This window comes from Pipistrellus kuhlii, unplaced genomic scaffold, assembly GCF_014108245.1.
Source record: "Pipistrellus kuhlii isolate mPipKuh1 unplaced genomic scaffold, mPipKuh1.p scaffold_m20_p_19, whole genome shotgun sequence".
Classification (NCBI taxonomy): Eukaryota; Metazoa; Chordata; class Mammalia; order Chiroptera; family Vespertilionidae; genus Pipistrellus; species Pipistrellus kuhlii.
Window position 1 is genome coordinate 13,037,806 of NW_023425504.1, and position 27,984 is coordinate 13,065,789.

Genomic DNA, 27,984 nt, shown 5'->3' on the forward strand with positions numbered 1-27,984 from the left:
TCTGTGGACTGAAAGGTCCCAGGTTCGATTCTGGTCAAGGGCATGTACCTTGGTTGTGGGCACATCCCCGGTAGGGGGTGTGCAAGAGGCAGCTGGTCGATGTTTCTCTCTCATCGACGTTTCTAGCTCTATCCCTCTCCCTTCCTCTCTGTAAAAAATCAATAAAAAATATATTAAAAAAAAAAAAAAAGAATGAGAAAAGTGCTACCTTCTCTAAGACCTGTGCAAGCTGGGAGGCTCACTGGCCAAGAAAATGACAGTGGTTAGACTTAAAGCTGAACCCAGCTTCAGCAGCATCCATGACCAGCCCCAAATCCAATAGCTTGGATGGTACATATTGTTTATAGGTTCAGAGGTTAATATACAATAATTAGCCACTATTTATGAGTGTAAAAAAATTGGTTATTTACAGATCATGCCCGATGTGATACATTTAAGATCATAGTTTAGGTTTACTTCACTCCAACTTAGCACTAACTATATAATCCTTGGTGGGAAAATGAAGTTCCCCTGACAAGTATACCCGGAGAAGTGCAATGGGGAATATCCAAAGGCGTTTTGTCTGACTTGAAAATTATTCAACTGGAAGATGACACAGAATATACTCCAGTGAAATAGATAAAAAGGCATTTATTCCTAAAATGTGTGCTAACAAATTATGAAACTGATTCTGTAGCTTGTAGTAAAACCCAGAACTGGGTAGGGTCCTGGTTCTGGGCACTAAGATGTCACTCCTCCAGCAACTCAATCTTTAGTCTTTCTTCAGCTGTTTTTTGTGCCGTATGGAGAGCTGTTTTGGATTCCTCTGTATGACAGAGAGGTCCGACCTTGAGGAAGACCGGTAACCCACATCCTCTGCTTTTATAGGCTTAATGATATGTCCTGGCTTGGTGACAACCTTGGGGGTAGTCAGCTTTTGGAAGGCTCTCTGGGTGTTCCATGTAGATCCGATAGGGGTCTGGATGGTCCTCTCAAATTGTTGATGGTGGGTAAACGGATATGGAAGCACCCGCACCTGGAAAAGAAGGCAGAGTGACTAGGCATGAGCAGGCCTGGGGTGCAGGTGTATAATGGCAATCGGTCAGGTAGTGTTGGCACATGGGCCACAGTTCTACATGGAGGCAGTGGCTGAAGCTACTCAGAGGTCAAAGCATCCCAATGCCTCCATCTAGCCTTAAGGAGTCCTAATCTGCTTGAGGACACTAGGGTAAGGTGACCATACGTCCTGCTTTTGGCGGGACAGTCCCGATTTTCAACGATTTGTCCCATGGCATTAAAAAAAAAAAAGTCCCGATTTTTGGAAAGAAAAATCAGAACTGTTTTAAAACGATGCGGGACAAATTGTTAAAAATCGGGACTGTCCCGCCCAAAGCGGGACATATGGTCATTTTACACTAGGGAGTAGAGGGGCCTAATTTGGATTTAGGACACCCCCCCAAAGCTTATCCAACAATCTAAGGGATTGAAAATCCACCCTAACACTGCCCACCCCCCCAAAAAAAAACACACACACAGCTGTAGGAACACTATAGTACCTCCATGGCTACTGTCCTCAAGTGGGTCTTCTGCACAACCTTCCTGTTCTTGTGCCTTGCAACTTTAAGAAACACCCGGGCATTTGTGTATCCCTGTAGATTTTATGACCCTCTTAACCTCTCCATCCTTTCCTGTCATTGATAAACAGGACTGATGTTTTGTTTTTTGTCTGTTTTGTTAGTCCTCACCTGAGGATATTTTTCCCATTAATTTTTAGAGAGTGGAAGGGAGGAAAGAAGGGAGGGAGGGAGGGAGGGAGGGAGGGAGGGAGGGAGAGGGAGAGGGAGAGGGAGAGGGAGAGGGAGAGGGAGAGAGAGAGAGAGAGAGAGAGAGAGAGAGAGAGAGAGAGGGAGGGAGGGAGGAAGGGGAGAGAAGCATTGATGTGAGACAGACACGTTGATTGGTTGCCTCCCCCACAAGCCCCGAAACCCAGGTATATGCCCTTGACTGGGAATTGAACCTGCAACCCTTTGGTGCTAGGCCTGACACTCTAACACTGAGCACATCGGCGAGGGCCAGGATTGATGTTTTAAGGAACCCACAGGTTCACTCCTGAACCCTAAACTCTACTAGGCTACTACACTTAGTTAACTTCATCCTCCATTGGCATCACAAACTGTCCAAGCTAGAAAGCCCAAGGTAATGACAAAGGTCATCTGCCTCAAACCCAGTTTGGCTTCGAGACAGGAAGTGATTTACCCAAGAAAAGAGGAGCCTCAAAGGAGAGCAGAACCCAGGCTTCTAGCCTTGCCCAGCACTCTCCTCCAGGCACCACAGCACTATCTTCAGACATTTAAATAATCTTTAAACACTTCCCCAATTGCCAAAGAGGAGGAAAAAGGTATAAGCAAAAAAAAAAAAAAAAAAAAAAAAAAAAGGGGGGGGGGGAGGTAACAATCAGTAGTCTTTGGAGATATTCAGTGGAACATTTAAAAGCTGAGTACTGCCAGAGGGTCCTCATGGTAGTGAAGGACAGATTCTCTTTAGGTTAAGGTAAAATTCAATTGGGGTTGATAGCTAGATCTGTACATGTTACCCAGGGCAAGAGGAAAAAACACACCTGGATAGAGTATTCCATTTTGAAAGATCTCCCCTTTAGTTTAACGCACATTTTATTCTATTGCATGGTGGGACTTGCAGTCCGTGGCTTATTAAAAATATGAGAAAGCCCTAGCTGGTTTGACTCAGTGGATAGAGCATCAGCCTGTGGACTGAAGGGTCCCAGGTTCATTTCCGGTCAAGGGCACATACCTGGGTTGCAGGCTGGATCCCCAGTGGGGTGCTTGCAGCAGGCAGCTGATTAATGATTCTCTAACATCATTGATGTTTCTATCTCTCCCTCTTCCTTCCTCTGAAACCAGTAAACAAACAAACAAACAAAAACAAAAACAAGGGAGATTCTGGAAAACTATTTGTCAATTTGCTGTGACTGCATTAAAAAAACAAATGGCTAAGACCTCTGGAAGGGAAGAGTGATCTTTATTGAGTTCCTCACTCTGCCCTTCACCTATAATCCTGGCCTGGTGACGCACCCCCTTTCGCTCGCTCTTATCCTATACATGCCTGTTCACTGTGTTTTCCGGTTATGTACCCTCAACTGGGAATACAGTGTTTACAATTCAATTTCTGCAGTGACTGGTTTACAAAATGAAATCAATAAAGTGTTATTGAAATGTTATTTCCTCACCTCTTTTTGTACCTATTAAACAGTCCCTCACCCCTTTTTTTCAGAAAGAAACATACAAGTCATTTTATACTGGCTAGGGGCAGATCTTAGGGTCACAGACTTTCAGAATTGAAGGAAACATAAAAGCCGTTGAGTCTAATTTCATTCCTGAGTCCTCTCTACACACGTTCATAGCCCAGAGCGACACATCCTCTCTGGACTAGCAGAAAGTTTTTCCTTGAATTGAACACTGCCTTTTCCTCTAACCTCTACTTTATAGGACTCCACTCCACACGACAGCCTTCAATATACTGCTCAAATTTGCTTCTCTCTGGGGTAAAAACCCTAGCTCATATGATAATATGAAACAATTTAAAATTCTTGCACTATACTGAACAAGTACCTGTTCGTCTTCATTTTCCTTAAGATATAGCTCAAATTTTATAGTCTTGGACATTACCTTGACATAAATACCAGCCCGAAGAACAGTAATTCTTCCTTTGGTGAGACCCATTTGAACCAGTGTTAGCTGGGCTACTAGCTGAAAACACTAGATCTGAAAGTCTCACCATCGCTGCCGAGATTATCCCTGTAAGTCTCAACCTTTCTTCCTGGTCAGTAATTAAAACAGCAGAGTCGATCTGGAATTATTCATCTCAGAGCCAGTCAGTAAAAACAAAAATAGATTTGATTCCGTGGTCAAGATCACACATCCCTCTAGACCCGTGGTCGGCAAACTGTGGCTCTCGAGCCACATGTGGCTCTTTGGCCCCTTGAGTGTGGTTCTTCCACGGCCTGGTCGAGTCTACTTTGAAGAAGTGGTGTTAGAAGAAGTTTAAGTTTAAAAAATTGGGCTCTCAAAAGGAATTTCAATTGTTGTCCTGTTGATATTTGGCTTTGTTGACTAGACCACAGAGCACTAGAATAACCTTCCCAAGCTAGAGAGCTGGGCAGCAAAGAGGAGGCAGCTAAAGAGCTCTCCATCTCTCACCTGGTGAGCTGCTGCGTGGATGTTTCGCTTCTCATTGATAATCACATTTGGCAAATTCTTGTCTTTTCTTGGAGGACCTTCAGGTGCTTTAATGAGAAACCTGGAAAGGAAACAGCAGGATGGTCAAAGGGCAGGGAGGGCACTGATGGTGAGCTGGGCGAATCTGGTGCCCTTTTTGAAAGACTTTCTTCCCTGTTCTTACCGGCGTCTCTTCTTGGCACTGGGCTTCAGGCCCACACCGCCCCACTCGCCCCAGCCGGGCAGAGTCAGGTCCACGTCTTTTGGCTTACTCGCCTCTACAGCTTCTCTCTTCTCTTTCAAGAAATCTCTGATGACATCATCACCAGCAAAAGCTTCCTTTATCATTTGCTTTTGCTCTCTCTCCTGTTCATCTTCCTGGGAAGAAACAAGAGTGAGAACAGAGAAAGGAGTTTGGGACCAAGTAGGATCCTCCTAACCACAAAATCTCCTTTTTGGCACTTTCTTGGATCACCTTTGACCCTCCATGATGGTCTGAGATCCTGGCTCTGTTTAACTCCTCTATTGTCATGGGGACTTCCAAAGACTTGAGGGAGGGAGATACTGTGGTTAAGAGGTTCTGTAGTTACTGCTTGCATTAGAGTCGTGGTTTGGGCAAGAGTGCTTGAATTTTGGGTGGTGACATTTTAGCGCCCTCTAGGGGGAAAGTGCTGAACAACGATGGTCTTGCAATAGATTGGTAGCCGATCATGCTCCAATATTCTTCTCTCTAGGGTCAATATCCCCAGCTCATTATCATATGACACAATTTTAAACTTTCAGTAAGGAAGCTGCAGCGTGGAGGAATGAATGGACTGTTAGGAGGAGGAGCTCCAAGTGGCCTAGCCAGTATGCAGGCATCCTTCAGCTTAGAGCCCTCAAAAGGTCAGGGCTCCTGACTTGAGCAATTTCTATTACTTACTCAGGGAGTCCTGGACCGTTCGAGATCCCACTGAGTAACACAAAACTTTGGCAAGAATTCCTTGACTCACCTTCGAATGTCCTGCCTGGGACCTCATCAGAGCTTTGAGTGCCTCCCTCTTTCCTCTGAGGGCAGTTTTAGAGTAACTCCAGAAAGGGTTTGGTGGTTCAGGATTTAGGATATTGGAGTCTCAGTGGCACTCACAGATTTGCATCTATTGAATTGTCACTGGAGCCAGCGTGACCCCATACTATTCTGGGCCTCTCAACTACCGTCATGTGATCCCAGCACAACAAACTTCACTGATTCTATTCCTTGTGCCAAGAAGGGCACTTTCTTCACTAGCTCTGATCCCCCATAATGGCCCAAGACACCCTGGACCCTGGCTCTGCTCACCAACTCCTCTATCGTGGGGACAGCCAAAGACTTCACGGAAGGAGATTTTGTGGTTAGGATGTTCTGTAGGTCAATCATCTGTTCCTTCATTTTCTTCTTGGGAGCACTAGGCTGATTATTGCTCTCGAGCTGCTGCCCTTCTGACGCAGGCCTGGGAAACTCCTCATTTTGAAAGCATCCTTCTTTGCTCAGTTCCTCTAGCTCCTCCAGAGTCTGTGCTCTCTCCGGCCTCTGCAGCAACTGGGGTTCCTCTTCTTCCGCAGCAGGTCCCTCTCTCGGGACGGACAAAACAGTCCTCACTGAACCCACGTCTTGCTTCCTGCGCTGACGGTTGTCCTTGTTGAGTTTCTGAGACAGTGCCCTCAGTTCGGATAGCACCTCCTGGGTGCTAGAATCTGGAGGAAGAAATGAAAGCTGTCAGAAAAGGAGGCTGGATGTTGCCTAGTCAATGAGCACTTACTGAACAGTCTCAGTGAGCTTTTGTAGAGCACCCATTGGGGATTGGGCACTGAGGCATCCCAATGAAGAGGAGAGGTCACTAATAATTACCTATCAAGTAGTAGAGAGAAATAAATATGTGAGAGAAAAACATTGATCCGCTGCCTCCTGTATCTCCCTTCCTGGGATCAAGCCAGCAACCTGGGCATGTGCCCTAACCTGGAACTGAAGCAGAGACTTTTCAGTTCATGTGATGATGCTCAACCAACTGAGCCACACTGGCCAAGGCCCAAGTCCCAAATTTTAAAAAGGCCTTTTTAGCCCTAACCGGTTTGGCTCAGTGGATAGAGCGTCGGCCTGTGTTTCCCTCTCATCTATGTTTCTAACTCTCTATCCCTCTCCCTTCTTCTCTGTAAAAAAAAAAAAAAATCAATAATATATATATTAATTTTTTATAGAGAGGAAGGGAGAGGGATAGAGAGTTAGAAACACCAATCAGCTGCCTCCTGCACACCCCCCACTGGGAATGTGCCTGCAACCATGGTACATGCTCTTGACTGGAATCGAACCTGGGATCTTTCAGTCCACAGGCCGATGCTCTATCCACTGAGCCAAACCGGTTTTGGCAATAAAACATACTTTTAAAGAAAGGCCTTTTTAATGAACAGGTGGCCTCTGAATGCAACTTCATTGTAATTTAATATTTGTAATTCATAAAAAGTGTGATTTACTATTTACAATTTACATTGTAATGTCCTATTTGTAAAAACCTTATCCAGCATTGTTTTATCTAAAAACAGTATTTCATGACCTGTTGTGGCTGAGTCAAGTAGCTTGCACTTCTCAGTCACCAGCAACATGAGTAAATACCACTGTTCTCTGAGAGGCCCCAGGAAACCATGGCAGTGACACACTTCTTAACTGTCCTCTGAACGGACTCAAGGTGCCTCCATTCCCAAGTTCAACCTGCTCTCTAGCTCTGGCTTGATGCCATTGGAAGAAGCTACTTGAGATCTGGACTTTGGATACATCTATGTTTATTCTTCAAGGACCAAGTTTTCTTGTTCATTTTGTTTGGGATCCACGACTTCCCACTATTTCTCCAAAGGGTTGGAAACATCCTATTTTTATCATCCAAGGAAATCCAAATCCACCTTCCATACCACAAGCAATTGCTCTACACATTCAGCTAGATGGCCAGTTTCTGAGGGGGCTCAGGAGGATGTGGCTGCTTCCCTGTCGTTGTAGAGACACTGCCCCATGACCTTGGCCTACAGCACTGCTCTCCAAAATCCTCCTCAGAAATGACGGATTGTAACTATTAACCCCAGAACTCTCTAGCTGATAATCCCAAGTAAAGGCCCTATCATACACTTTAAGTGACAGTTCTTATCATTTTTGGCTATGGAAAAAGATTCCTGCCCAGCTAGCTTGCCTTAGTGGTTGAGCGTCAACCTATGAACCAGGAGGTCATGGTTCGATTCCCGATCAAGGCACATGCCTGGGTTGCGGGCTGGATCCCCAGTGCAGGGCATGGGGGAGGCAACCAGTCAATGATTCTCTCTTATCATTTATGTTTCTCTATCTCTCCCTTCCTATCTGAAATCAATAAAGCCAAAACCAGTTTGGCTCAGTGGCAGAGCATCGGTCTGCGGACTGAAAGGTCCCAGGTTCGATTCCAGTTAGGGGCAAGTACGTTGGTTGCGGGCACATCCCTGGTAGGGGGTGTGCAAGAGGCAGCTGGTCGATGTTTCTCTCTCATCGACGTTTCTAGCTCTCTCTCTTCCTCTCTGAAAAAAAATCAATAAAAATATTTTTGAAATCAATAAAAATATATTAAAAAAAAATCCTAACAGATTCCTGCTGTCACCCAAATGTATTATTCCTATAGAAAATACAATCAGACCAGTGATTCTGTCCAGAGAGCCAGGTGATTCTTAATGTAGGTAGTTTCTCAAGCAGGATTTAGTGACCCGCTTTGTCCCCAGAATGGGAGCTCTCTGAGTTGTCTAAGGGTGCTAACCTAACACTGTTAATGTAAAATCTCTTCAAGATAACTGGTAGAAAATATAATATGCAAATGAAGTCTGAGCACTGGGGTAAAAATTCCAATTTACCACATACCTTGTGAAGTCATTAATTCCTGTCTGGAGTCTTACCCCGTATCATGTATCAGACAGCATTTAAGTGCTAAAAATGCCACTCCTATCTCACAAACAGAACTCTACGGCCATAATTTGAAGATGCTTCATAATGCCTCATACCCTAGCCAGTTTGGCTCGGTGGAGAGTGTCTGCCCACGGACTGAAGGGTTGTGGGTTTGATTCCGGTCAAGGGCATGTACCTCAGTTGCAAGCTCGTACTCCAGCATGTGAGGAGGCAACCGATCTATGTGCCTTTCTCCTTCAACGTTTCTCTCTCTGTCTCTCCCACTCCCTTCTACTTCCTCTAAAAAATGATCAATGGAAAAAAACATCCTTGGGTGAGGATTAACAACAAAATCAGCTGTGTCTGTGGGTGTAACGTGATTTTCAGATTTGCCATCCCCCCATGTGCACTTCTCTCTGGCTTGTGGTTACCAGCAATGGTGACTCCTGTCCTGACTTCAAGGATGCTATAGTCCTGCCTTTCTGAAGACTGCAAGCCCTCAAGAGCAGAAAGCATGTTGGAACATACATTATACAGCCATGCAGATGACCACTTATTAAATGCCTCTGAAGAAAAATGGTAGTGATGATCTGTTTTCTCTTCAGGACCCACAGCATATTCGAGAAAGTCCCTAGAGCCTCATCATCCCGCAGTGTGTGTGGGTGGGCACAGTCTTTCTCGCAGTTGGTCCATAGCATTTGTACTAAGCTCTCCCTTCCGGTCCACAACTCACCTTTTGTTTCTTGTCTGCCCACCGGCTTGGCATCCTGGTTGAGCCCCGACTTTTTCCTAAGCGATCGCCTCTCCTCAAATTCTTTCAACAAAATTTCTTCCTCTGCCACTGGTATTTCTTCTTCCTCACTTTCAGAAGCCTCGTTGGCCATGGGCTCTGGAAGCTGTTCAGGGTCCTTCTGGATTTCAGCCTCTTTTGCATCACTAGAGTGATTCCCGACCATCCAGGGGTTCAGTCCATCGGCAGTCATGTGTGCCTCATTCACCGCATCAGGGACAAGATCACCTTCTTCCTCACCTCCCTCCTCTTCCTCACTCTCGGAGGCCATCTGGACTTTCTGTGTCAGTTCTTTGTTCCTGGCCAACTGGTCCTGCATAGCCTGGCGAGCCTGGAAGAAGAAGTCACAGCACGTGTGCCTTGTCACTAGTGATCACACTAACACCTTTCCTGGTCTATTTCTTAAAGCTGCCTCCTCTCAATCTGACTTAAGTATGTCTTACTGGTGCCTACTGTTTAAACTGTACATATACCACTGTGTTACCAGCTCTGGAATAAAATAGAAGTCAAATTCTTTGTCCTCAAGGAACCAATATGTGAAATATGGCGCATATATATATATATATATATATATATGAAGTTCCTCTTGCCCTAACAGGTTTGGCTCAGTGGATAAAGCATCGGCCTGTGGACTGAAGAGTCCCAGGTTCCATGCCGGTGATCTATGTTTCTCATCAACGTTTCTAATTCTCTATCCCTCCCCCTTCCTCTCTGCAAAAAATTAACAAAATATATATTTTTTAAAAAGTTCCTCTCCTCTTTAACTGGGCTTGCCTTTAATGTTCTTTCCCCTTTCATCTCTCCTTTTCCACCTTGTTCCTGGTCACTTTCCTCTTTGCCTTAGAGATTTTTCTGATGCCCTTTTATTTTATTATTATTATTTTTTCTGATACCTTTTTAGATTCCTGGTTTTCCATCCCTTCTCATGGCTCTTACCCAACTCTGTTTCTTTCCTCCAGTTCCACCCATTCCCTCATCCTGATGGGGTCTCTTACCTCCAGGTCATATTTGGCCATAATTGCCTTTGACTTCGCCCATTTTCCACTGTTCTGGTGCTTAAGACTCATTCGCTCCTGGAAAGAAAGGAGAGGGTGAGATCTGTATTGCTTTCTGGGGAAAGGTGGTTCAGGGGTAGGGCAAGAGGCAGCCTCACCATCATTCTGGCCTTTTCGAGTTTTTCCAGTTCTTCCAGTGCAGCAGCAGGATCGGTCTTCCGCAGCGTCTCAAACTCTTTTAGGGCTTTCTTGGCCTTTCCTTTCTTCAGAACTCTGTGATACCTACAGGGTAAAGAGAGGGGTACAAGGGAAGAGATCAGGGGAAACGCTGATGCCACACACAAAAGTGTCCCTATTACCAAGAGGTCTCCCTGTGCAGAGGCCAGAATGGACATCACAGAGCTAGGTGACTGGAGGGAGCCACTTTGGGACCTAGAGCGCCGGCAGACCTCTCAGTCCCTGCAGCCCACAGGGCAGACCTCTGCAGAGCAAACCTATAGTGCAGGGAAGAATAAGACATGTTCTAGAGAGGCAAAATGATAGGAAGGAAGCCCTGCTGGCCTAAACAGCTGTAGAATTCAGTTCATTCTACAGATATCAGTCTGTCACGCCCTGGAAAGGAGAGAAAGTAATTGTGCAGGCATCTTTTTTAGTAACAACCAAAACAGAGCCGATACCGGTTTGGCTCAGTGGACAGAGCATCAGCCTCCGGACTGAAAGGTCCTGGGTTCGATTCCGGTCAAGGTCATGTGCCTTGGTTGCCGGCACATCCCCAGTAGGGGGTGTGCAAGAGGCAGTTGATCGATGATTCTCTCTCATTGATGTTTCTAGCTTTCTATCCCTCTCTCTTCCTCTCTGTAAAAACTTAATAAAATACATTAAAAACAAAACAACAACAAAAAACAACCAAGACAGAAAGCAAAAGCCAGCGGAGAGGGCAGCAATGATGCAGGCAACAATTATATGAGGTTGGTCTTAGGGAAAAGAAAGGTTGCTCCTATTTGTGACCTCTTCTATATGATCTCAACTGCCACGTCAAAGGTTCTTTCCACTTCGCTTTCTTTCATGAAACTCAAGGCTAGTTAGCATGGGTCTTCGGATCCTTTTTTAAATTATTATTTTAAATGGTAATTGTACCAATTTTTATTTTTTAAAATATATATTTTTTGTGGATTTCAAAGAGGAAGGGAAAGGAAAGAAAGAAATATCAGTGATGAGAAGAGAATCATTAATTGGCTGCCTCCTGCATGCCCCACACTAAGGATCAAGCCCTGACCAGGAACTGAACCATGACCTCCTGTTCATAGGTCAACACTCAACCACTGAGACATATTGGCTGGGTTCTCTCTCTTTCTCTCTCTTTTAACTTTTTAAAAAAAAAATATATTTTATTGATTTTTTACAGAGAGGAAGGGAGAGAGATAGAGAGCTAGAAACGTCGATGAGAGAGAAACATCGACCAGCTGCCTCTTGCACACCCCCTACCTGGGATGTGCCCGCAACCAAGGTACATGCCCTTGACCGGAATCAAACCTGGGACCTTTCAGTCTGCAGACCGACGCTCTACCACTGAGCCAAACTGGTTTCAGCTCTCTCTCTTTTTTTTTTTTTTTAACTTTTTTTGTTGAATTTATTGGGATGACATTGGTTAATAAAATTATATGGGTTTCATGCCGAAACGGGTTTGGCTCAGTGGATAGAGCATCGGCCTGCAGATTGAAAAGTCCCAGGTTCAATTCCAGTCAAGGGCATGTACCTTGGTTGTGGGCACATCCCCAGTGGGGGGTGTGCAAGAGGCAGCTGGTCAATGGTTCTATCTCATCAATGTTTCTAACTCTCTATCCCTCTCTCTTCCTCTTTGTAAAAAATCAATAAAATATATTAAAAAATTATATGGGTTTTAGGCACAGCTCCTTACTTTTTGCTTTTGATTTTCTTCTCTCTTCGAGCCCTGGCCTCATAGTAAGACTGCAGGGCCCGGGCCCTCTGAAGCTCTGCTCGGCGCATCTTCGCCTACAATGAAGGAGATTTACAGTGACTCCTGGGCTTGTGAGCAAATTGCTGGTAGAAACAGGCCCCGCCTGGGTGTATAAAAGGTCTATCACACTTACCTCTTCCAGGCTCATGGCTTTGAGAGAGGCCTTTTCCACAGGAGTCAGTAAAGGGTCTGTTACTGGCTGCTTGTTTTTAGAAAGGAGGTTAAAAATCTCCTGCTCCAGGGGTGTTCTTGCCTTAAAGATATAACAAAACATCCTGAGTCTTAAGCCATGCTCCCACTGTCTCCCTCTTTCCGGTCCTATGACCATCTACTTTGACGCTATAATTGGAATCACTAACTGGAAGGAGTTCCAGTTTTGCTGCCCAGATGTGCAGATAAAGCCTTATTTTATTCTGATTGAAGACAACTTCAGCAAGGAGTCTCTGAGGCTAGTCTCTATATTACTGAGTATCACTCTGTGTTTGGATTATTAATATATTTAAAACAGAATGCCATTCTCTTAAGAATAGAAGCAGGATGCCCTTAAAGTAAATGCTGGCCGGAAAGAGGAAGAGCAATACCACATATCAGTTTTGGTAGTTGCAAAACAAAATGGCCCGTGTTGTTACACATATGGCATAGATAGGAATCTCAGATTTCATATAAGGCTCCTTTTAAAAATATTTCTAGAAGGAAGGGGAGATTAGGTCTCAGATGAGCACAAAAAGACACTGGCTTTAAAAATATGACCTTCAAATAACTGGCTTCCTGACAGTTTAAATTTAATTCTAGTCATCTTCTAACTTGGGCTCCAGTTCCTCAGTTTCCAGTAAACTTTGCATGCTAGGTGGTGTCTACATGCATGAAACGAATGGACTATGAACAAGTTATTTCACACTCTCAGCCAAACACCTCATTTACTGTTTAACTGATACTGCGAGGATGGCTAAAATAATCAGGCCATGACACAGTCCATTTAGGCAAGGGACAAAGATAGCCCTGGGCAATCGAGCCAATTTTAACCCTCACACACACTTTATATGTAGTTTTCATATATATTATGGTCAGTCTCAAAGTTACAAATATCTAGACAAATGCATAAACACACATCATCATACATTACACACTGCTATTGATTTAACCATAAACCTATTCTATTGAATAGTAAAGGTACACATTCTTCCATTTTTGGTATATGTAGTAGTGATCAATCACGGGCTACAAAATGATTTATATTACAATGTTGTAATCTCCCTCCAATTCAATTCAATTTACAAACATTTATTGACTGTAGCTACATTGTAGGTACTTGTAAAGGGTGCTAGAATACACAATTGATTAAGCTCATTCCTGTCCTCATAGAGCTCACAGCCTTTCAGAGGAAAGAGACAAATCCATCACTAACAACATAATAGGTTTTAAATGTTAGTCTGAAGGAGTAATCACAGAGAAACAATTAATTCTGATCAGGGGTGAGTTAGGCTTGAGGAAGGAAGAGACTTTTTGAATTAGGCTTTGTTTGAGGTGTAAGTACAGTTCTATAAAGGAGAGGGCCAAGTGGAGAGATGAGTATAAGCAAAAACAGATAAATGAAAAGGAGAAGTATGTAAACAGACAATGTGTTGTCCAGTGCAGCTCAGTGCTTGTCTCGTTCTACAAGTGGAGTGCTTCTGAAGGATTTTAAGCAGGAGAGTGACAATTGGTTTTATGTTTCAGAAAGCAAATCTTGGTGATTGTGTAAGAGGATATACAATGTGGAGCAGAAGTAGGTTTACAATTATGAGTACATGAAACACAGTTTATTCTTGTATTATTATTCATTAATTATTGTTATTATTTTCCTACTTTTGCCCTCCTCTATATGTAAAGTTGCAAATGAAAGCTGAAAATGAAAATGAGAAGAGGAACCAGGGATCTGAGAGCTGTTACAGGACAGAATTCACACACTAGCTCACACGGAAGGAGAAATGAGATGTCTGAGATTTTCAACCAAAGTGACTGAGGTATGGAGTTATGCTGTTGACGGAGTTTCAGAATGAAGGTGGTGGTACAGGGTTGGGAATCTGGGGAAAGAAAATGCCAAGTTCACTTTGCTGTGTGAGCAATTTAAAATGCATAGGGGCGACCCGGGTGAGGCCTGCTGGTCATATGGAATCTGGGACTGGAGCTCAGAAGGAAAGAGTTGAGTGATCTGTAGCAAATACAGGTGATAGTCAAAAGTCACAGAATTTACAGAGCAAGAATAAAAAGGACTAAGAAAGTCAGATAGATAAAAATCAGGAGTATATCACAGAAGCCAAGGCAGGTGTTTTTTAACAATGTGTCAATAGTGTCAAATTGGCTGAAGACTGAAGAGGGCGTGGGATGTGGTGACTAAGAGGTCTCTCACCAATGGCCTTTGAAAGAAGTTTTAGGCCCCAACCAGTTTGGCTCAATGGATAGAGTGTCAGTCCAAGGAAGGCAACCAATCGATGTGTCTCTCATTGATGTTTCTCTCTTTCTCTCCTCCTCCCTTTCACTTTCTCTTAAAAAAAATAAATGGAAAAATATCCTCGAGTGAGGATTAACTAACTAACTAACTAACTAAGAAAGAAGTTGCAGTAGGGCAGTAGGGGAAGAAGGAGCGAGAACACAGAAGCAATGGAGACCAGCTCTTCCCAAATATGGTCCTTTCTTATCAGCTAACAAGATTTACTTCATTTTTAAAAAAGTTTAAAAATTAATTTATTTGGTTTTTAATAACATCAGTTTGTACACTCTGGGGTAGAATAAGTCAAAGGGGTTTCTTTACTATCTTTCCATAGCCTTTAAAAGGTTAATGTATATTGTGAATCGCCAATCTCCAGTAGGGGCAGGCAGCATTTTCTAGCAATGGGATACCCCCTCCCCTTTTAAGGGCATATTGAGAAACAAGGGTTTTGAGGTGAAAACTCTGCAAAGTGCTAGTGGAGGCTTCTAGTGGAGGGAAGGAGAGAGGGGCTCAGAAGAGTTATCTTAAATCATTTCTAGTACTTTGCAGTTTACAAATGCTTTCACGGGCATTATTCCATTTAATTCTTCTTAGCTAGCGTCTAATGGAATTTTAGGAAGCTTGGATTGTTTTTCTTAAATCCTCACCCAAAGACATACTTAAGAGGGAGGGAGGGAGAGAGAGGGAGAGAAACATCAATGTGAGAAACATTGACTAGTTGCCCTCCATATGTGCCCCGACTGGGGATCGAACCTGCAACCCAGGTATGTGCCCTGACTGGCAATCAAGCTGGCAACTTTTCTGTGTACAGAACAACATGCAACCAACTGAACTGCTCAACTAACTGAACCATTCCGGCTGGGCTGCTTCTTTTTTTTAAATTATGTTTTGATTAATTTTAGAGAGAAAAATATTGATGTGAAAGAGAAAATCCATCAGCTGCCTCTTGCATGCACCCCGACTGGGTATCAAGCCCACATCCTGGAATCAAACCAGTGACCTTTCAGTGCATGGGATGATGCTCAACCATCTGAGCCACACTAGCTTGGTGACTTTTTGGATTCTTGATCTTCAGAAATACTAGTATATTAGCAGTCCTTGGTACTTTGCATTCTAAATTGTAAGAAGAGAACTGAGAGTTGCTAGCTAGAAAGCACCCCCTAACTTAAGCATTTCCTTATTTCTCTGTGCCACACTGGCGTCATTTCTCAAAAAATGAATCTCGGCATGAACGGTCCAACAGATTCAATGGACAGTCTCTGGGTCACTCTGTCTTGCACAGGGAGTTCCTGGAGAGTAGAGGTACCATTATTAGTGCAATCTTCGCCCCCATCTCACCCTTAATACTCAACTCAGCATTTTCCTGCGATCTCCAAGATTACGCTGTCATTTGAAAAAGCCAGGTGCAGAGTATGTAGTAGCACACTACTACCTTTTTGACAAATATCAATATATCAGTAAAATATTGTTTCTTAACCCAAGGATCAGGATGCCAGAGATAAGCTCTTGTTTACCGGGATTAGTTTTAATCTTTTCCTCTTAAGTTAGCAATAACAAAAAACTTATAGAAGTGGTCACATCCAGTTGAGTATGGGGTAAAAATGATCATATGAGGTCAGAGGTCAGACTTTTCACTATATATTACCTATACATTTCAAATATATATATATATTTATTGATATTTTGCTTAGAGGAAGGGAGAACGATAGAAACATCCATCAGCTGCCTTGTGCACACACCCTACTGGGGATGTGACCGCAACCAAGGTACATGCCCTTGACCAGAACTGAACCTGGGAACTATCAGTCTGCAGGCAAACACTCTATCCACTGAGTCAAAGCTATCATCTATACTTTTATTTTTGAGTCCTGCAAATTATATTATCTCTTAATTTTTTTCTGAAGTCTTCCTTCCATCCTAATCCAGACTTTTATTTTTTTAATTTAAATATATTTTTTTATTATTTTCAGAGAGGAAAGAAGAGGGATAGAAAGAGAAACATCAATGATGAGAGAGAATCATTGATTGGCTGCCTCCTTTTCATCCCACACCAGGAATTGAGCCCACAACCTGGGCATGTGCCCTGTCCGGGAATGGAATCGTGACCTCCTGGTTCGTAGGTCCACACTCAACCACTGAACCATGCTGGCTGGGCACAATGTTATATTTTAAGGTTATATTCCTTTATAAGCAAAGTTTGGTCTACTGAGTTCCTGATTTCCTCCAGATCAGAATGTGGCTTTGAAAGCTCTTTACTCTAAAAACTGGGACATGAAAAAGAATGCATCATGTTTCTTCTCTAATGGCAATTGGATGTTTTAACACAAAAACACGGAAATAACCATGTGTACTATATGCTACAAATTGACGAAGAGCAACTATATAGCCACTGTGATTTGCTATTGCATGACTGACAATGAATATTCCTTCTCCCTTCTCTCCTTTTCTGATGGATAGACTATAATGACCGCAGCTGGGATTTCAGTTTAACGTGCCCAACCAAATCAATGGCAGACCCTGCAATCTCCACATTTCGCAATTTCACTTTCCAAGGTGCGGTTTCCTAGCACCTACCTTCCAGCCGTTGAGCACATGCTCAATGGGAGCAAAGGCTGACTGCTCCTTCATCAGGGGGAAAACCAGCTGTTCTGCCTGTCGGTTCTTCTGAACGATAGGATCCCATTTGGAGAGCGTCTGTGAGGTTTTATTGAAGGCCACTTCTCTGTGGATCTGAAACAGGTAAGATCCACAAGGGCCACAAAATTAGGCAACAAACTCAAAGGACTAGTGGGAAATTAGGAGGCAATGTTTCTTAACCCAAGGATCAGGATGCCAGAGATAAGCTCTTGTTTACCCGGATTAGTTTTAATCTTTTCCTCGGGGAGGCAATCACAACTTCCCCTCCCATTGGTGAGGCTTTCCCCCCTCCATCCACTCTAACCCTGTTTTTCCTCATTAGTTCAATTTCTCCCTCTTACTGGATACTTTTTAACTCACCCGCTCAACCTCTTCTTTGTTAAGGGGTAGCTCCACAGTCTTCTTTGATTTGACTCTATTCAGTTGCTTTTTCACAGTGGCCAATGAGGATGAAGTTTTAACGGGCTCAAGCAGATCTGAAAGGGCTAGCCTTTCTCCGGATCCTGTAGAAAGGCCAAACTTTCTGGTCAGACTGATTCAGTGAGGCCAGGTCTCAATATCACACAGGCAGATGCCTAGGCAGAAAATGCTGGCAGACAGGCAAATACACAGGGAAGCAGGAATAATTCTCTTCCTTCAGTCGTTAGCTATAGTGGCACGATCACTTTCCTTCATTCTCACACATGTTGGAGTGTAAAAGAAAATTATTTTATTTTAAAAAGTCATTTGCTTTTCTCTTGGTCTTTCTGCTGTCACTCTTGAGCCACTGCAATTCATTCTTCACACAGCATCCAAAGTGATATTTTGAAAATGCAAATCACAGCATATCATGATCCTGCTAAAAAATCCTCCAATGGCTCCCATTATACTTGGAATTACAGTCATCCCTTGGCATCCATGGCAGTTTGGTTACAAGACTTTGTGGATACCAAAACCTAAGGATGCTCAAGTCCCTTATGTCAAAGGGTGTCATATTTGCTGTAACCTATATTTTGCATATAGGCTGTAACAGGACACGCCTACACATCACTTTATTCGCAAGGATTCAGCCATGTTCAGTGTGGCAAATTCAAGCTTTGCCTTTTGGAATTTTCTGGTATTTCTTAATTCGAATATTTGCAATCCATGGTTGGTTGAAGGCAATGATGTGAAAACCAAGGATATGGAAGGCCAACTACATGATTTAAAGGACACAGCCCTGTGGGATCTGGTCCCTATATGGGAACTTGGTCTGTCATTCCAACGTTGTGTCACCCCCACCTCCACTATGTTCCAGCCACACTTCCTATTCTTCAAACATGCTGAGCCTGTTTCTTCCTTACAGCCTTTGGACCAGCTGCCCCCTGGCCTGGAATGCTTTCCGCTGTTTGCATGATTGACTTTTCTTATCATTCATCTCTTTATTGCATCATCCTGTTTTAATTTTCTGTTGTCTCCACATCCCACTAGAATGGAAGCTTCATGAGATCAGTGTATTATTCTTTATATAGCCCAATATCTAATCCAGTGATTTTCAACCTTTATCATCTCAAGGCACACATCAACTATATAAATAGTTGACCTGACAAAGAAAAGGTATAATTTTGACTCATTCACACTGGATGGCTATTGTGTTGGCTGTTATCACTGTCATTTTTAAACTTGACAATCTAAGGGGGGAAAGGTCAGTGTCACTGACTAAATGGGTATTGCATGTTTTTAAAATTCTCCTGCGGGGAGGACAAGAGGAAAAAGAAAAGAAAAAAAAGAAGAAAAAAAAAAGGAGACATATGTACTACTATTTATAATCCTTCAAACAATAAAAAATAAAATAAAAGTCTTGCAGCACACTAGTTGAAAAGCACTGATTTAAACTGTTCTGAAACTGTATTTGTTGAATGAACAAGCTTGGGAGAATACATTGTTAGTTGTTCTGAGAAGTTATAGTTAGTTATAAGTTTAGTGTTACTAAAAGAATATAAAACATTTAAGCTTCTTATGGTGACAAAAATTTGGCATCTAGACTTGGTATCAGGTTGAAATCCCAACTCTGCCATTTACTAGTTCATGAATTCTCACAGGGGTGTTATTCCCCCACCCGGGGTGTAAAAATTGTTTCTTGGGGGGAGTGTGAAAAGAATCTTGGATATTACAAAGTTTTGTGTTGCTCTGAAGCTCAACCCTGTCTAACAAAATTACATTCCTTAGTATTGGATTTCCCTGCTTGGGGGGTGGGGGGGCGGGCAGGGGAGGTAGGAAAGAAACAAAGTATATAAAAAGGCTCCGAGGAAGCCAAAAAGAAAAAAGGTTGAGCAGAAACCGGTTTGGCTCTGTGGTAGAGCTTCGGTCTGCGGACTGAAGGGTCCCGGGTTCGATTCCCGTCAGGGGCATGTACGTTGGTTGCGGGCACATCCCCGGTGGGGGGTATGCAAGAGGCAGCTGGTCGATGTTTCTCTCTCATCGACGTTTCTAGCTCTCTATCTCTCTCCCTTCCCCTCTGTAAAAAATTAATAAAATATATTTTTAAAAAAATAAAAGAAAAAAGGTTGAGAAACATTGTATTAGGTGAAGGCTCTCAAGTAAGTAACTTAACTTATTGGAGCTCTAGTGGGAGAAATTATCTGCCTGTCAAAACTCAAAGCACTTGAGAACTGAAATAAAATGAAACCATGGACATGATTAAGCTAATGAGAGGCAGTCTTCATTCATGTCCTTCTCTCCTTGAAGTAGTTCATCAAGTTCAGTGGAAGGCCTTGACTGTGGCCTTCTATGCTTTCTTCTAGAAATGGAAGAAACTCAAGGGCATCTGACCACCCTCTTCACCCACTTACAGCTAAATATTTAAATATGACACATTAATCACATCAAAAACAGTTCTTAGGTGAACATTATACTTTTTGAACTCCACAAGCTCCATGCACAGGTAGCTTCCTTTGTTAACTTACCTTCAGAACTGACCGTGAACTCTGACACCTTCAGACTAGCCTCAGATCTCTCAGCCAATTTCCGCCTGAAATTTAGGCAAAACAAAAGATAGAAAGAATGGACACATATTGCTGGGGAACAAATACTTCTTCGTATTTCTCTTCCAGAGTTTTGTCACAAAGCAACCAAGAAATCTGTTCCTCACCTGACTTGGTACTCTAACCATCTCTTAATGTAGACTCAGACGCTCAAAAACACAAGGCAATACAAGGTAGGGACAGTGGGAAAGGTATTAGACTTGAGTTTAAAAAAAAAAAAACACACACCTGGATTTGAATCCTGGATGTCATTTATGAGCAGTGATTGTGGGTAAGTCAATTAACTTCTCTAATGGGGATAAGTAATGTCTACTTAATGCTTCAAAAATATGTGTACTAGTTATTCAGTAAGAATTCATATGCACAGAGGTCTAACACAATAACAGCTAACAATTACATAATGTTAACTAAATGCTGGGCATTAGTTTAAGACCTTTACATTTATTAACTCAGTTAAATGTCACAACCCTGTAAGGTAGGTACCATTATTAATCTTATTTTCGAAGAGAAGAAACTGAGGTGAAGAGAGGACACAAACTTTGCCTATGCAGCCTGTCTCCAAAGTATGCGCTCTTAATGATGTTGGCACTTGTGTCTTCATTGTCATAGGTACTTAATGAATATTAGTTGCAGATAAATATCATGGAATCAGGTTACAACCTGTCCAAATGATGGAAATGTTACCTATTCTTTCCATCAAGGGAACTGATTGCTTCCAGAAGCTTCTGATGCTTTCGTTCACCACCACCATCCCCCTAGACACAGAAAAGGAAAAAACAAAACAAAAAAACATCAGAATGATGAGGGGAGGGAAAAGGCAGTGTGGAAATTGAAGTCCATGTAAAATCTCTCCATCTTTTGGTCAGTGGTTAATCAGATGAGGTCTGGTGTGCAGATCTGAAATAATTGCTTTAAAAACCAAACTCCTGCCGAAACCGGTCTGGCTCAGTGGATAGAGCGTCGGCCTGCAGACTGAAAGGTCCCAGGTTTGATTCCTGTCAAGGGCATGTACCTTGGTTGTGGGCACATCCCCAGTAGGGGGTGTGCAGGAGGCAGCTGATCGATGATTCTCTCTCATCGATGTTTCTAACTATCCTCCTCTCTTCCTCTCTGTAAAATATCAATAAAATATATTTTAAAAAATCAAACTCCCTCATTATAGAAACTTAGTAATGTTATACTTCTGTCTTAACTTGTTTGGGGAAGAAAAGTGCTATGGGAATAATGTTTCTGTATGCAACATAATGCGATTTGACTCAGAAACTCTCAAATTAAAAAACCAATCTAAGTAGCTTTTTCAAGAGAATAAAGAGTTGGAATTCCTATAGCAGTGGTGGGCAAACTGATTAGTCAACAAAGCCAAATATCAACTGTACAACGACTAAAATTTCTTTTGAGAGCCAAATTTTTGAAACTTAAACTTCTTCTAACACCACTTCTTCAAAATAGACTCACCCAGGCAGTGGTATTTTGTGGAAGAGCCACACTCAAGGGGCCAAAGAGCTGCATGTGGCTCACCAGCCGCAGTTTGCCAACCATGGCCCTATAGCATCTGTTGGAGATCCATCTTAATTATGTATATTTCAGTCATACACTTAAAATAACTCTCTACAGAAATCCAAATCTGGGAAATAGGAAAATCCTATAATGTGTACCGTATGTTTTGTTCTTATATACTCAACTATACTAACTTGAAGACAGTGACTGTATCTTATAGTCTTCAGAGGCTCATAGCACTTAATATAGTATCTTCTACATGAAACACTAAACAAGTGGTTGTAATTTATTTTCAAGACCTGAACAAATATAAACAATTTCGCCACCTATTTCCTTTCCAGGAATGTGCTGCCTAACTTTGAGGCAGAAGGGAACTGGAGAAGACAATTTAGCAATTGTTGCCCACCTCATCTTCACTGGTGCTCGAGGGGTAGTCATTTGGCAAATCTTCTAGTTCTTCCTGTTCCCTTAGAGCCAGAAGGCTGTTAAAGGAGATAAAAGAAAAATATTACAATTATGTGATACCATAATCAATAAAGAAATTTAAAAAAATAAAAGAAAAATATTATCAGTTGAAATAGCAAGAGGTGAACAGTGGTCGGTGATACCCACACAGAACTGCATGAAGATGTAACACTCTCCAGTGATTGGCACTGCATTTCCCACTGACCTTTGGGAGGTTGTAAAAATATCAGACCCTAGGGAAGGTGTCAGAAGATGCTGTTGCTGGCCCGAGGCAAGGCAGTTTCACCACTGAATATTTCTAAACATCCTCCCTGTGGAAGAAACCTTTATAGGTGCAGCTTACTCAGAAGTGACATCTTGATCACTTGTTCCCAGGAACGAGGAAACAGAACTGGATGAAAGCAGATGAGTAATCCATTTTTCCTGGGGCTTTCTCGGCAAAGTAGGCGTTTAACTAAGGAATACTGGTACCCAGAAGTGAGTTATGGGATCTGCATCAGTCTTCGAAAGGCAAACTGTGCTGAACTGATTATATTTAGTTCCCCTATTGGGTGGGATGAAACATCACAGGAAAAAACGTCGCAGATGGCTCCCATCAGCAAAGGTTTACAAGACAAGGGAGTAGGAATGAAATGCGTGGAAGAAGAGGCAAAAAAAGAGTCACGTGATGAGAGCAATGCAACATATTAGTAACTTAGCTGGAAAGGAGCAACAGTATCAGGACCGCAAGGATTAGAATACAACTAGGGAGAGAATTAAGCTAAATTAAAAGGGTTTTAAAGGATGGATCGCGGAAACAGGAACGAATAGCTAAGTTTTGAGAGGGAAACAAGTGTAATCTGTTAAGCGACATCCACGTCTCAAAATCCGACCCCCAGTGAAACTCAGTCTCCCGTCCCTTCTTCACCCCTCACCTCTTAGCAGCCCGAATCCGGCTCATCTTCAGCCGTCTGCCCCTCACATGGACCAGGAGCGGAAGCTAAAAGGAAGGCAATTTCCGTACCGGCCGCAAAGCAATTTCTACTTCCTCCAATCACATGTGACGAGTCGCGTCATTTCCGGCCCGCCCCGGGCTTGCAAGGAACCGGCGCTGATACGGGAGGGGCCTGCGGGGACACCGGAGCCTGGACGATAAAGCCTGCCACTGGGCGGAGCTTTGATGGACCCACCCACCCCTCTTGTGTTCCCTGCATGGGTGTCCCTCCTTCGGGCCCCTGTTTTCCGAGCGGCCCAAACTGCGGGGTGCTGCCCGGCCAGGGACGGGTGGAGAATTCGCTGTCCCTGCTGGATCCGAAAGGACAGGCTCCAGCTCCCGTCCGTGTTGGACAGCGTTCTGCTAGCCGCCTCGGGCCAGCTGCAGGCTTTCTGAGCACTTGTGTGGTGGCCAGCAGCGTGCTATGCCCTTGTGATTCATCAGTGAACAAAGCAAATCTTCTCTTCATTAAAAATCCCTTCTCCTGTGCCCTCTTGTCATCGCAGCCTTCTAGGTTCCCCCTTCCCTATGTAACAAAGTTTCATCCAAGATTGGGCTATGGGTGGTTGCAACTCCCTCATCTCCCATACATTTAGTTTGTTGTTGTTTTTTGTTAATCCTCACCGGAGGATTTTTTCCATTGAGTTTTAGAAGGAGGGAAAGAGAGAAACATGGATGTGAGGGAAGCACATCCATTGGTTGCCTCCTACACGGAGTAGCCTGCAACCAGGGTACATGCCCTTGACCAGAATTGAACCCAGGATCCTTTCCAATGCTCTATCCACTGAACCAAACCGGCTAGGGCTATAAAATACTTCAAACATAGACAAGTACAGACAATAATATGGCTTTACCCTTACACTTGTTCAGACTGTATAAAAACATTGGGGTCACTGACTCCTTTCACTTACTATGGTTCACAATTTTTGCAACATCATATCAACTGGGCTATTGTTTTTATTTATTTTATTTTTTGTTGTTGGATTTATTGGGGTGACATTGGTTGGTAGGACCATGCATGTTTCAGCTATACAACTCAATAGGACAGTGTTTCCCAAACTTTTGACATATGTGTACCCCTTCTATAATTTTCGTAATGCTGAGTACCCCTCGTACTCACGAGAACGTAGAATTAGGTGCAGCTAAGCACGGTGCAGTGCATATCCCCACCAAACTCCGGTGCAACGCGTACCCCCACCAAACTCTTCCTGTACCCCTGGGGGTACGCGTACCACACTTTGGGAAACACTGCAATAGGACATTGTCTGCACACTGCAATATGTGCTCATCACCTAAAGCGGGGTTTCTTTCCATCCCCATTTATCCCCCTTCTGCTTTCTTCCATCTCCCCTCATTCCCCTTTGCCTCTGGCTATCACCATATGGTTGTCTGTGTGTATGTGTTATTATTTAAAAATATACTTTAAAATCGACTCCTTTTCCTATCATTCTAATACCCATTTGAGGTTCTTCACTGACACCATTAAAATACATTCAGAGTTTTAACAGTTCTCATCATTCCTATTACCACCATATTGGTCCCATATATCATCATCCATTTGCCTGAATTATTGCAATAGCCTCACAAGTGAATCTGCCAACTACTTTAAAATATATATATTTGCCAAAACCGGTTTGGCTCAGTGGATAGAGCGTCGGCCTGCGGACTGAAAGGTCCCAGGTTCAATTCCGGTCAAGGGCGTGTATCTTGGTGGCGGGCACATCCCCAATAGGAGGTGTGCAGGAGGTGGCTGGTTGATGTTTCTCTCTCATCGATGTTTCTAGCTCTCTGTCTCTCTCTCTTCCTCTCTGTAAAAAATCAATAAAATATATATATATTTAAAAAAATAAAAATATGTATTTTATTTATTTTTTACAGAGATGAAAGGAGAGGGATAGAGAGTTAGAAACATCGATGAGAGAGAATCATCCATCAGCTGCCTCTAGCACACCTCCTACTGGGAATGTGCCCGCAACCCAGGTATATGCCCTTGACCAGAATCGAACCCCGGACCTTTCAGTTCGCAGGCCGACGCTCTATCCACTGAGCCAAACCTGTTTCGGCTGAATCTGCCAACTTCTGCCCATGCCTCTCTCACGTCCCACAATCTATCCTCAATGCAGCAAGTATGCCCCTCCCCCTAAAAAAGCAGGATCCTGTTAAAATGCAGTCAGATGATATTATTTCTCTGCTCAAAATACTGCAAAATCACACACAGAATTGTTAAAGCCAGAGTTCTAATAATCTAAAACACAAAAAAAGGAAAGGTTTTTTAAATGAAAGAAAAGTAGCAAAGTAATGTTTGAAACATTCTTGGCATTGATTCTTTTTTGTTTGTTTTTATTTTTAAAAATATATTTTATTGATTTTTTACAGAGGAAGAGAGAGGGATAGAGAGTTAGAAACATCGATGAGAGAGAATCATTGATCAGCTGCCTCTTGCACACCCCCTACTGGGGATGTGCCCACAACCAAGGTACATGCCCTTGACCGGAATCGAACCCAGGACCTTTCAGTCCGCAGGCTGACGCTCTATCCACTGAGCCAAACCGGTTTCGGCTGTTTTAAAAATATTTTTATTGATTTCAGAGAGAGAGAGAGAGAGAGAGAGAGAGAGAGAGAGAGAGAGAGAGAGAGAGAAACATCAATGAAGACAGAAAATCATGGATTGGCTGCCTCCTGCATGCCCCCCCCCACCCCACTGGGGACTGAGCCCGCAACCAGGGCATGTGCCCTGATGGGGGAATTGAACAGTGACCTTCTGGTTCACAGGTCATTGCTCAACCCCTGAGCTATGCTGGCGGGGTGGCTTTTATTATTTTAAGCTCCTCCCATTTGGCTTTCCCTCCACCATTCCACTGAAACTGCTCTGCACAAGATCAGTAACACCTGAGGTTGTTAAATAAAATGGACACTTCTCAGTCTTTGCCTTCCCATGACTTTGTCTGGTGTTTATACTATTGGTTTCTTTTTCATTCATATTCAGGACAAGTTTTTGACCATTTACTATGTTTCATGCATCTAGGCACTGGGGATACTTTGGTGGAAAAAAAACAAAACAAAACAGACCTATTTCATGGTTACATAGTCTACTTTCTAATGGGATTAAACACAATTTTGTCTTTGTTGAAACTCCACCCTGGGCTTTCATGACTCCATTTTCTCCTGGTATGACCATCTTCCTTAGTCTGCTCTGCTGGCTATTTTTTCTGTTCTTACTTTTGAAATGATAATGCTCCCCAGGTTATGTTCTCAACCCTGTTTGCTTATTCCATGTGCTCTTCCTAAGCCTTTAACACTTGCTGGAGAACTCTAAATCTCCATCAGATCTTTTTCTTGAGCTCCACATTAGTATCTCTGATTGCTTCCTTGCAATCATTTTTTTTTGGTCACACTGGCACATCAATATTAAGTGTCCAATAATTTCTATCTTGCCTGCCAAAGTTATGTATATTTGCTTCTCCATAACCAGCACCATAAGCTACCCAATTAGTATTTTCCCGTGTATAAGATGACTTTTGAAACGAAAAAAAGTCAACCGAAAATCGGAGGCAAAAGACCAAAATTGCACAAAAATTACCTGCAGATCTTGACGGCAAAGTAAGTCTTTTCTTTGAAGTGGGGGGTAGTCTTATACAGTGAATATAGGCCTAAACCTATGTTTTAACTGTAAAATTAGGGGGCCGTCTTATACACCGGAAAATATGGTAAGTCAAAAGTCAGAGTCAAATTAGTGTATATATATATATATATATATATATATATATATATATATATATTGATTTAACCACACTGGGGATTGAGCCTGAAACCTGGGCATATGCCCTGACTGGGAATCAAACCATGACCTCCTGGTTCATAGGTCAATGCTCAACCACTGAGCCACTCCCAGCCAGGCAAAAGTCAGAGTCATCTTGGATTTCTCTCTCCCTTATGCTTCATAGTTTTTCCCTCACAATGTCAATTTTTGTTTCCCAAATCTCATTCATATAATCTCTCTATCTTCCCATCATTTTTGCCATGTATCAGAACCTTGTGATTTCAAGCCTGTGTTATTGCCCTAATCTAAATATTATAGAAAAGGGGAGTGTTAAAGCATATTGATGAAGAACATGAGTTTTGAACTGGACTCTCTGGGTATGAAACTTCTCTATGCTACTTATTAGCTTTGTAATTCTTGAGTAAGCCACTTAACCTTTCTGTATCTTTAAAATGGCTGTGATAATACATTGGCTAACTGTGAGAACTAAATGAATTAATATACACAAAGCACTAGAATAAATGCCAATCTCTTAGAATAAAACCTGTTACACATTAAATGCTCAATAAATGTTAGCTATTATAATTATTTTTTTTTACTAGCTTTACAGACTTTTCTCTCTTCATCTAGTCACATAGTATGACCATGTCCTTCCCCACTGAAATGTTGTAAATAGGTCCCCATCACCTTCACGATAAAAATGTTTAAATCCTCTTTTGGCCCTAGCTTATTTGGCTCAGTGGATAGAGCGTTGGCCTGTGGACTGAAGGGTCCTGGATTCAATTCCAGTCAAGGGCATGTACCTCAGTTGTAGGCTTGATCTCTGGCCTAAAAACGGTTTCTTTTATATTAAAGAACTATGGGAATCTCTTGCTCCACAGATACTCAAAATCACACATATTTTCTATATATTAAGGTCACAATATAAGGTCTTGCCAGGACCTTTGAAGTTATAAATATTATTAATAGTAATCAAGGTGCACATTTCACTTCTCAAAATGCACAATGCTGAGTTCTTGGAAAAAATACACACCACACTCAATAGATCCCAAATAGCCCATTTAATTAAGAGACATAATGGTCTCCTCAATTCTTTTTCAAATTTCAGTCTAAATAAACTCCTAAATGAGTCTCTATTTTGTCCCATTCCTTGACTTATCTTTTTTTTTTCTTCTAAATATATTTTTATGAATTCTTATTTATTTATTTATTTAAAACTAGAGGCTGATGCATGGACTTGTGCATCAGTGGGGTCCCTCAACCTGGCCTGCAGAGACTGAGCCAAAACCGGATCTCTGACAT

General features: G+C 42.6%; 1 protein-coding gene across 2 annotated transcripts; it reads right to left on the reverse strand.

The window, feature by feature from the left end:
- Positions 1 to 612: 612 nt before the first annotated feature.
- On the reverse strand, positions 613 to 23,013 carry UTP14A (UTP14A small subunit processome component). 2 transcript variants are annotated; one of them, XM_036443480.2, is made up of 15 exons: positions 22,864 to 23,013; positions 21,891 to 21,966; positions 20,672 to 20,742; positions 19,910 to 19,974; positions 17,346 to 17,488; positions 16,923 to 17,078; positions 12,012 to 12,131; positions 11,819 to 11,913; positions 10,059 to 10,182; positions 9,901 to 9,978; positions 8,849 to 9,236; positions 5,530 to 5,924; positions 4,396 to 4,589; positions 4,194 to 4,293; positions 613 to 1,015 (listed from the first exon to the last, which is right to left on the reverse strand). In XM_036443480.2, exons 1-15 carry the CDS (start codon positions 22,887 to 22,889, stop codon positions 752 to 754), a joined length of 2,295 nt encoding a protein of 764 aa, XP_036299373.1. In that variant the 5' UTR covers positions 22,890 to 23,013; the 3' UTR covers positions 613 to 751. The 2 variants fall into 2 exon arrangements, with proteins under 2 accessions (XP_036299373.1, XP_036299374.1); XM_036443481.2 differs by lacking the exon at positions 19,910 to 19,974.
- Positions 23,014 to 27,984: the final 4,971 nt, after the last annotated feature.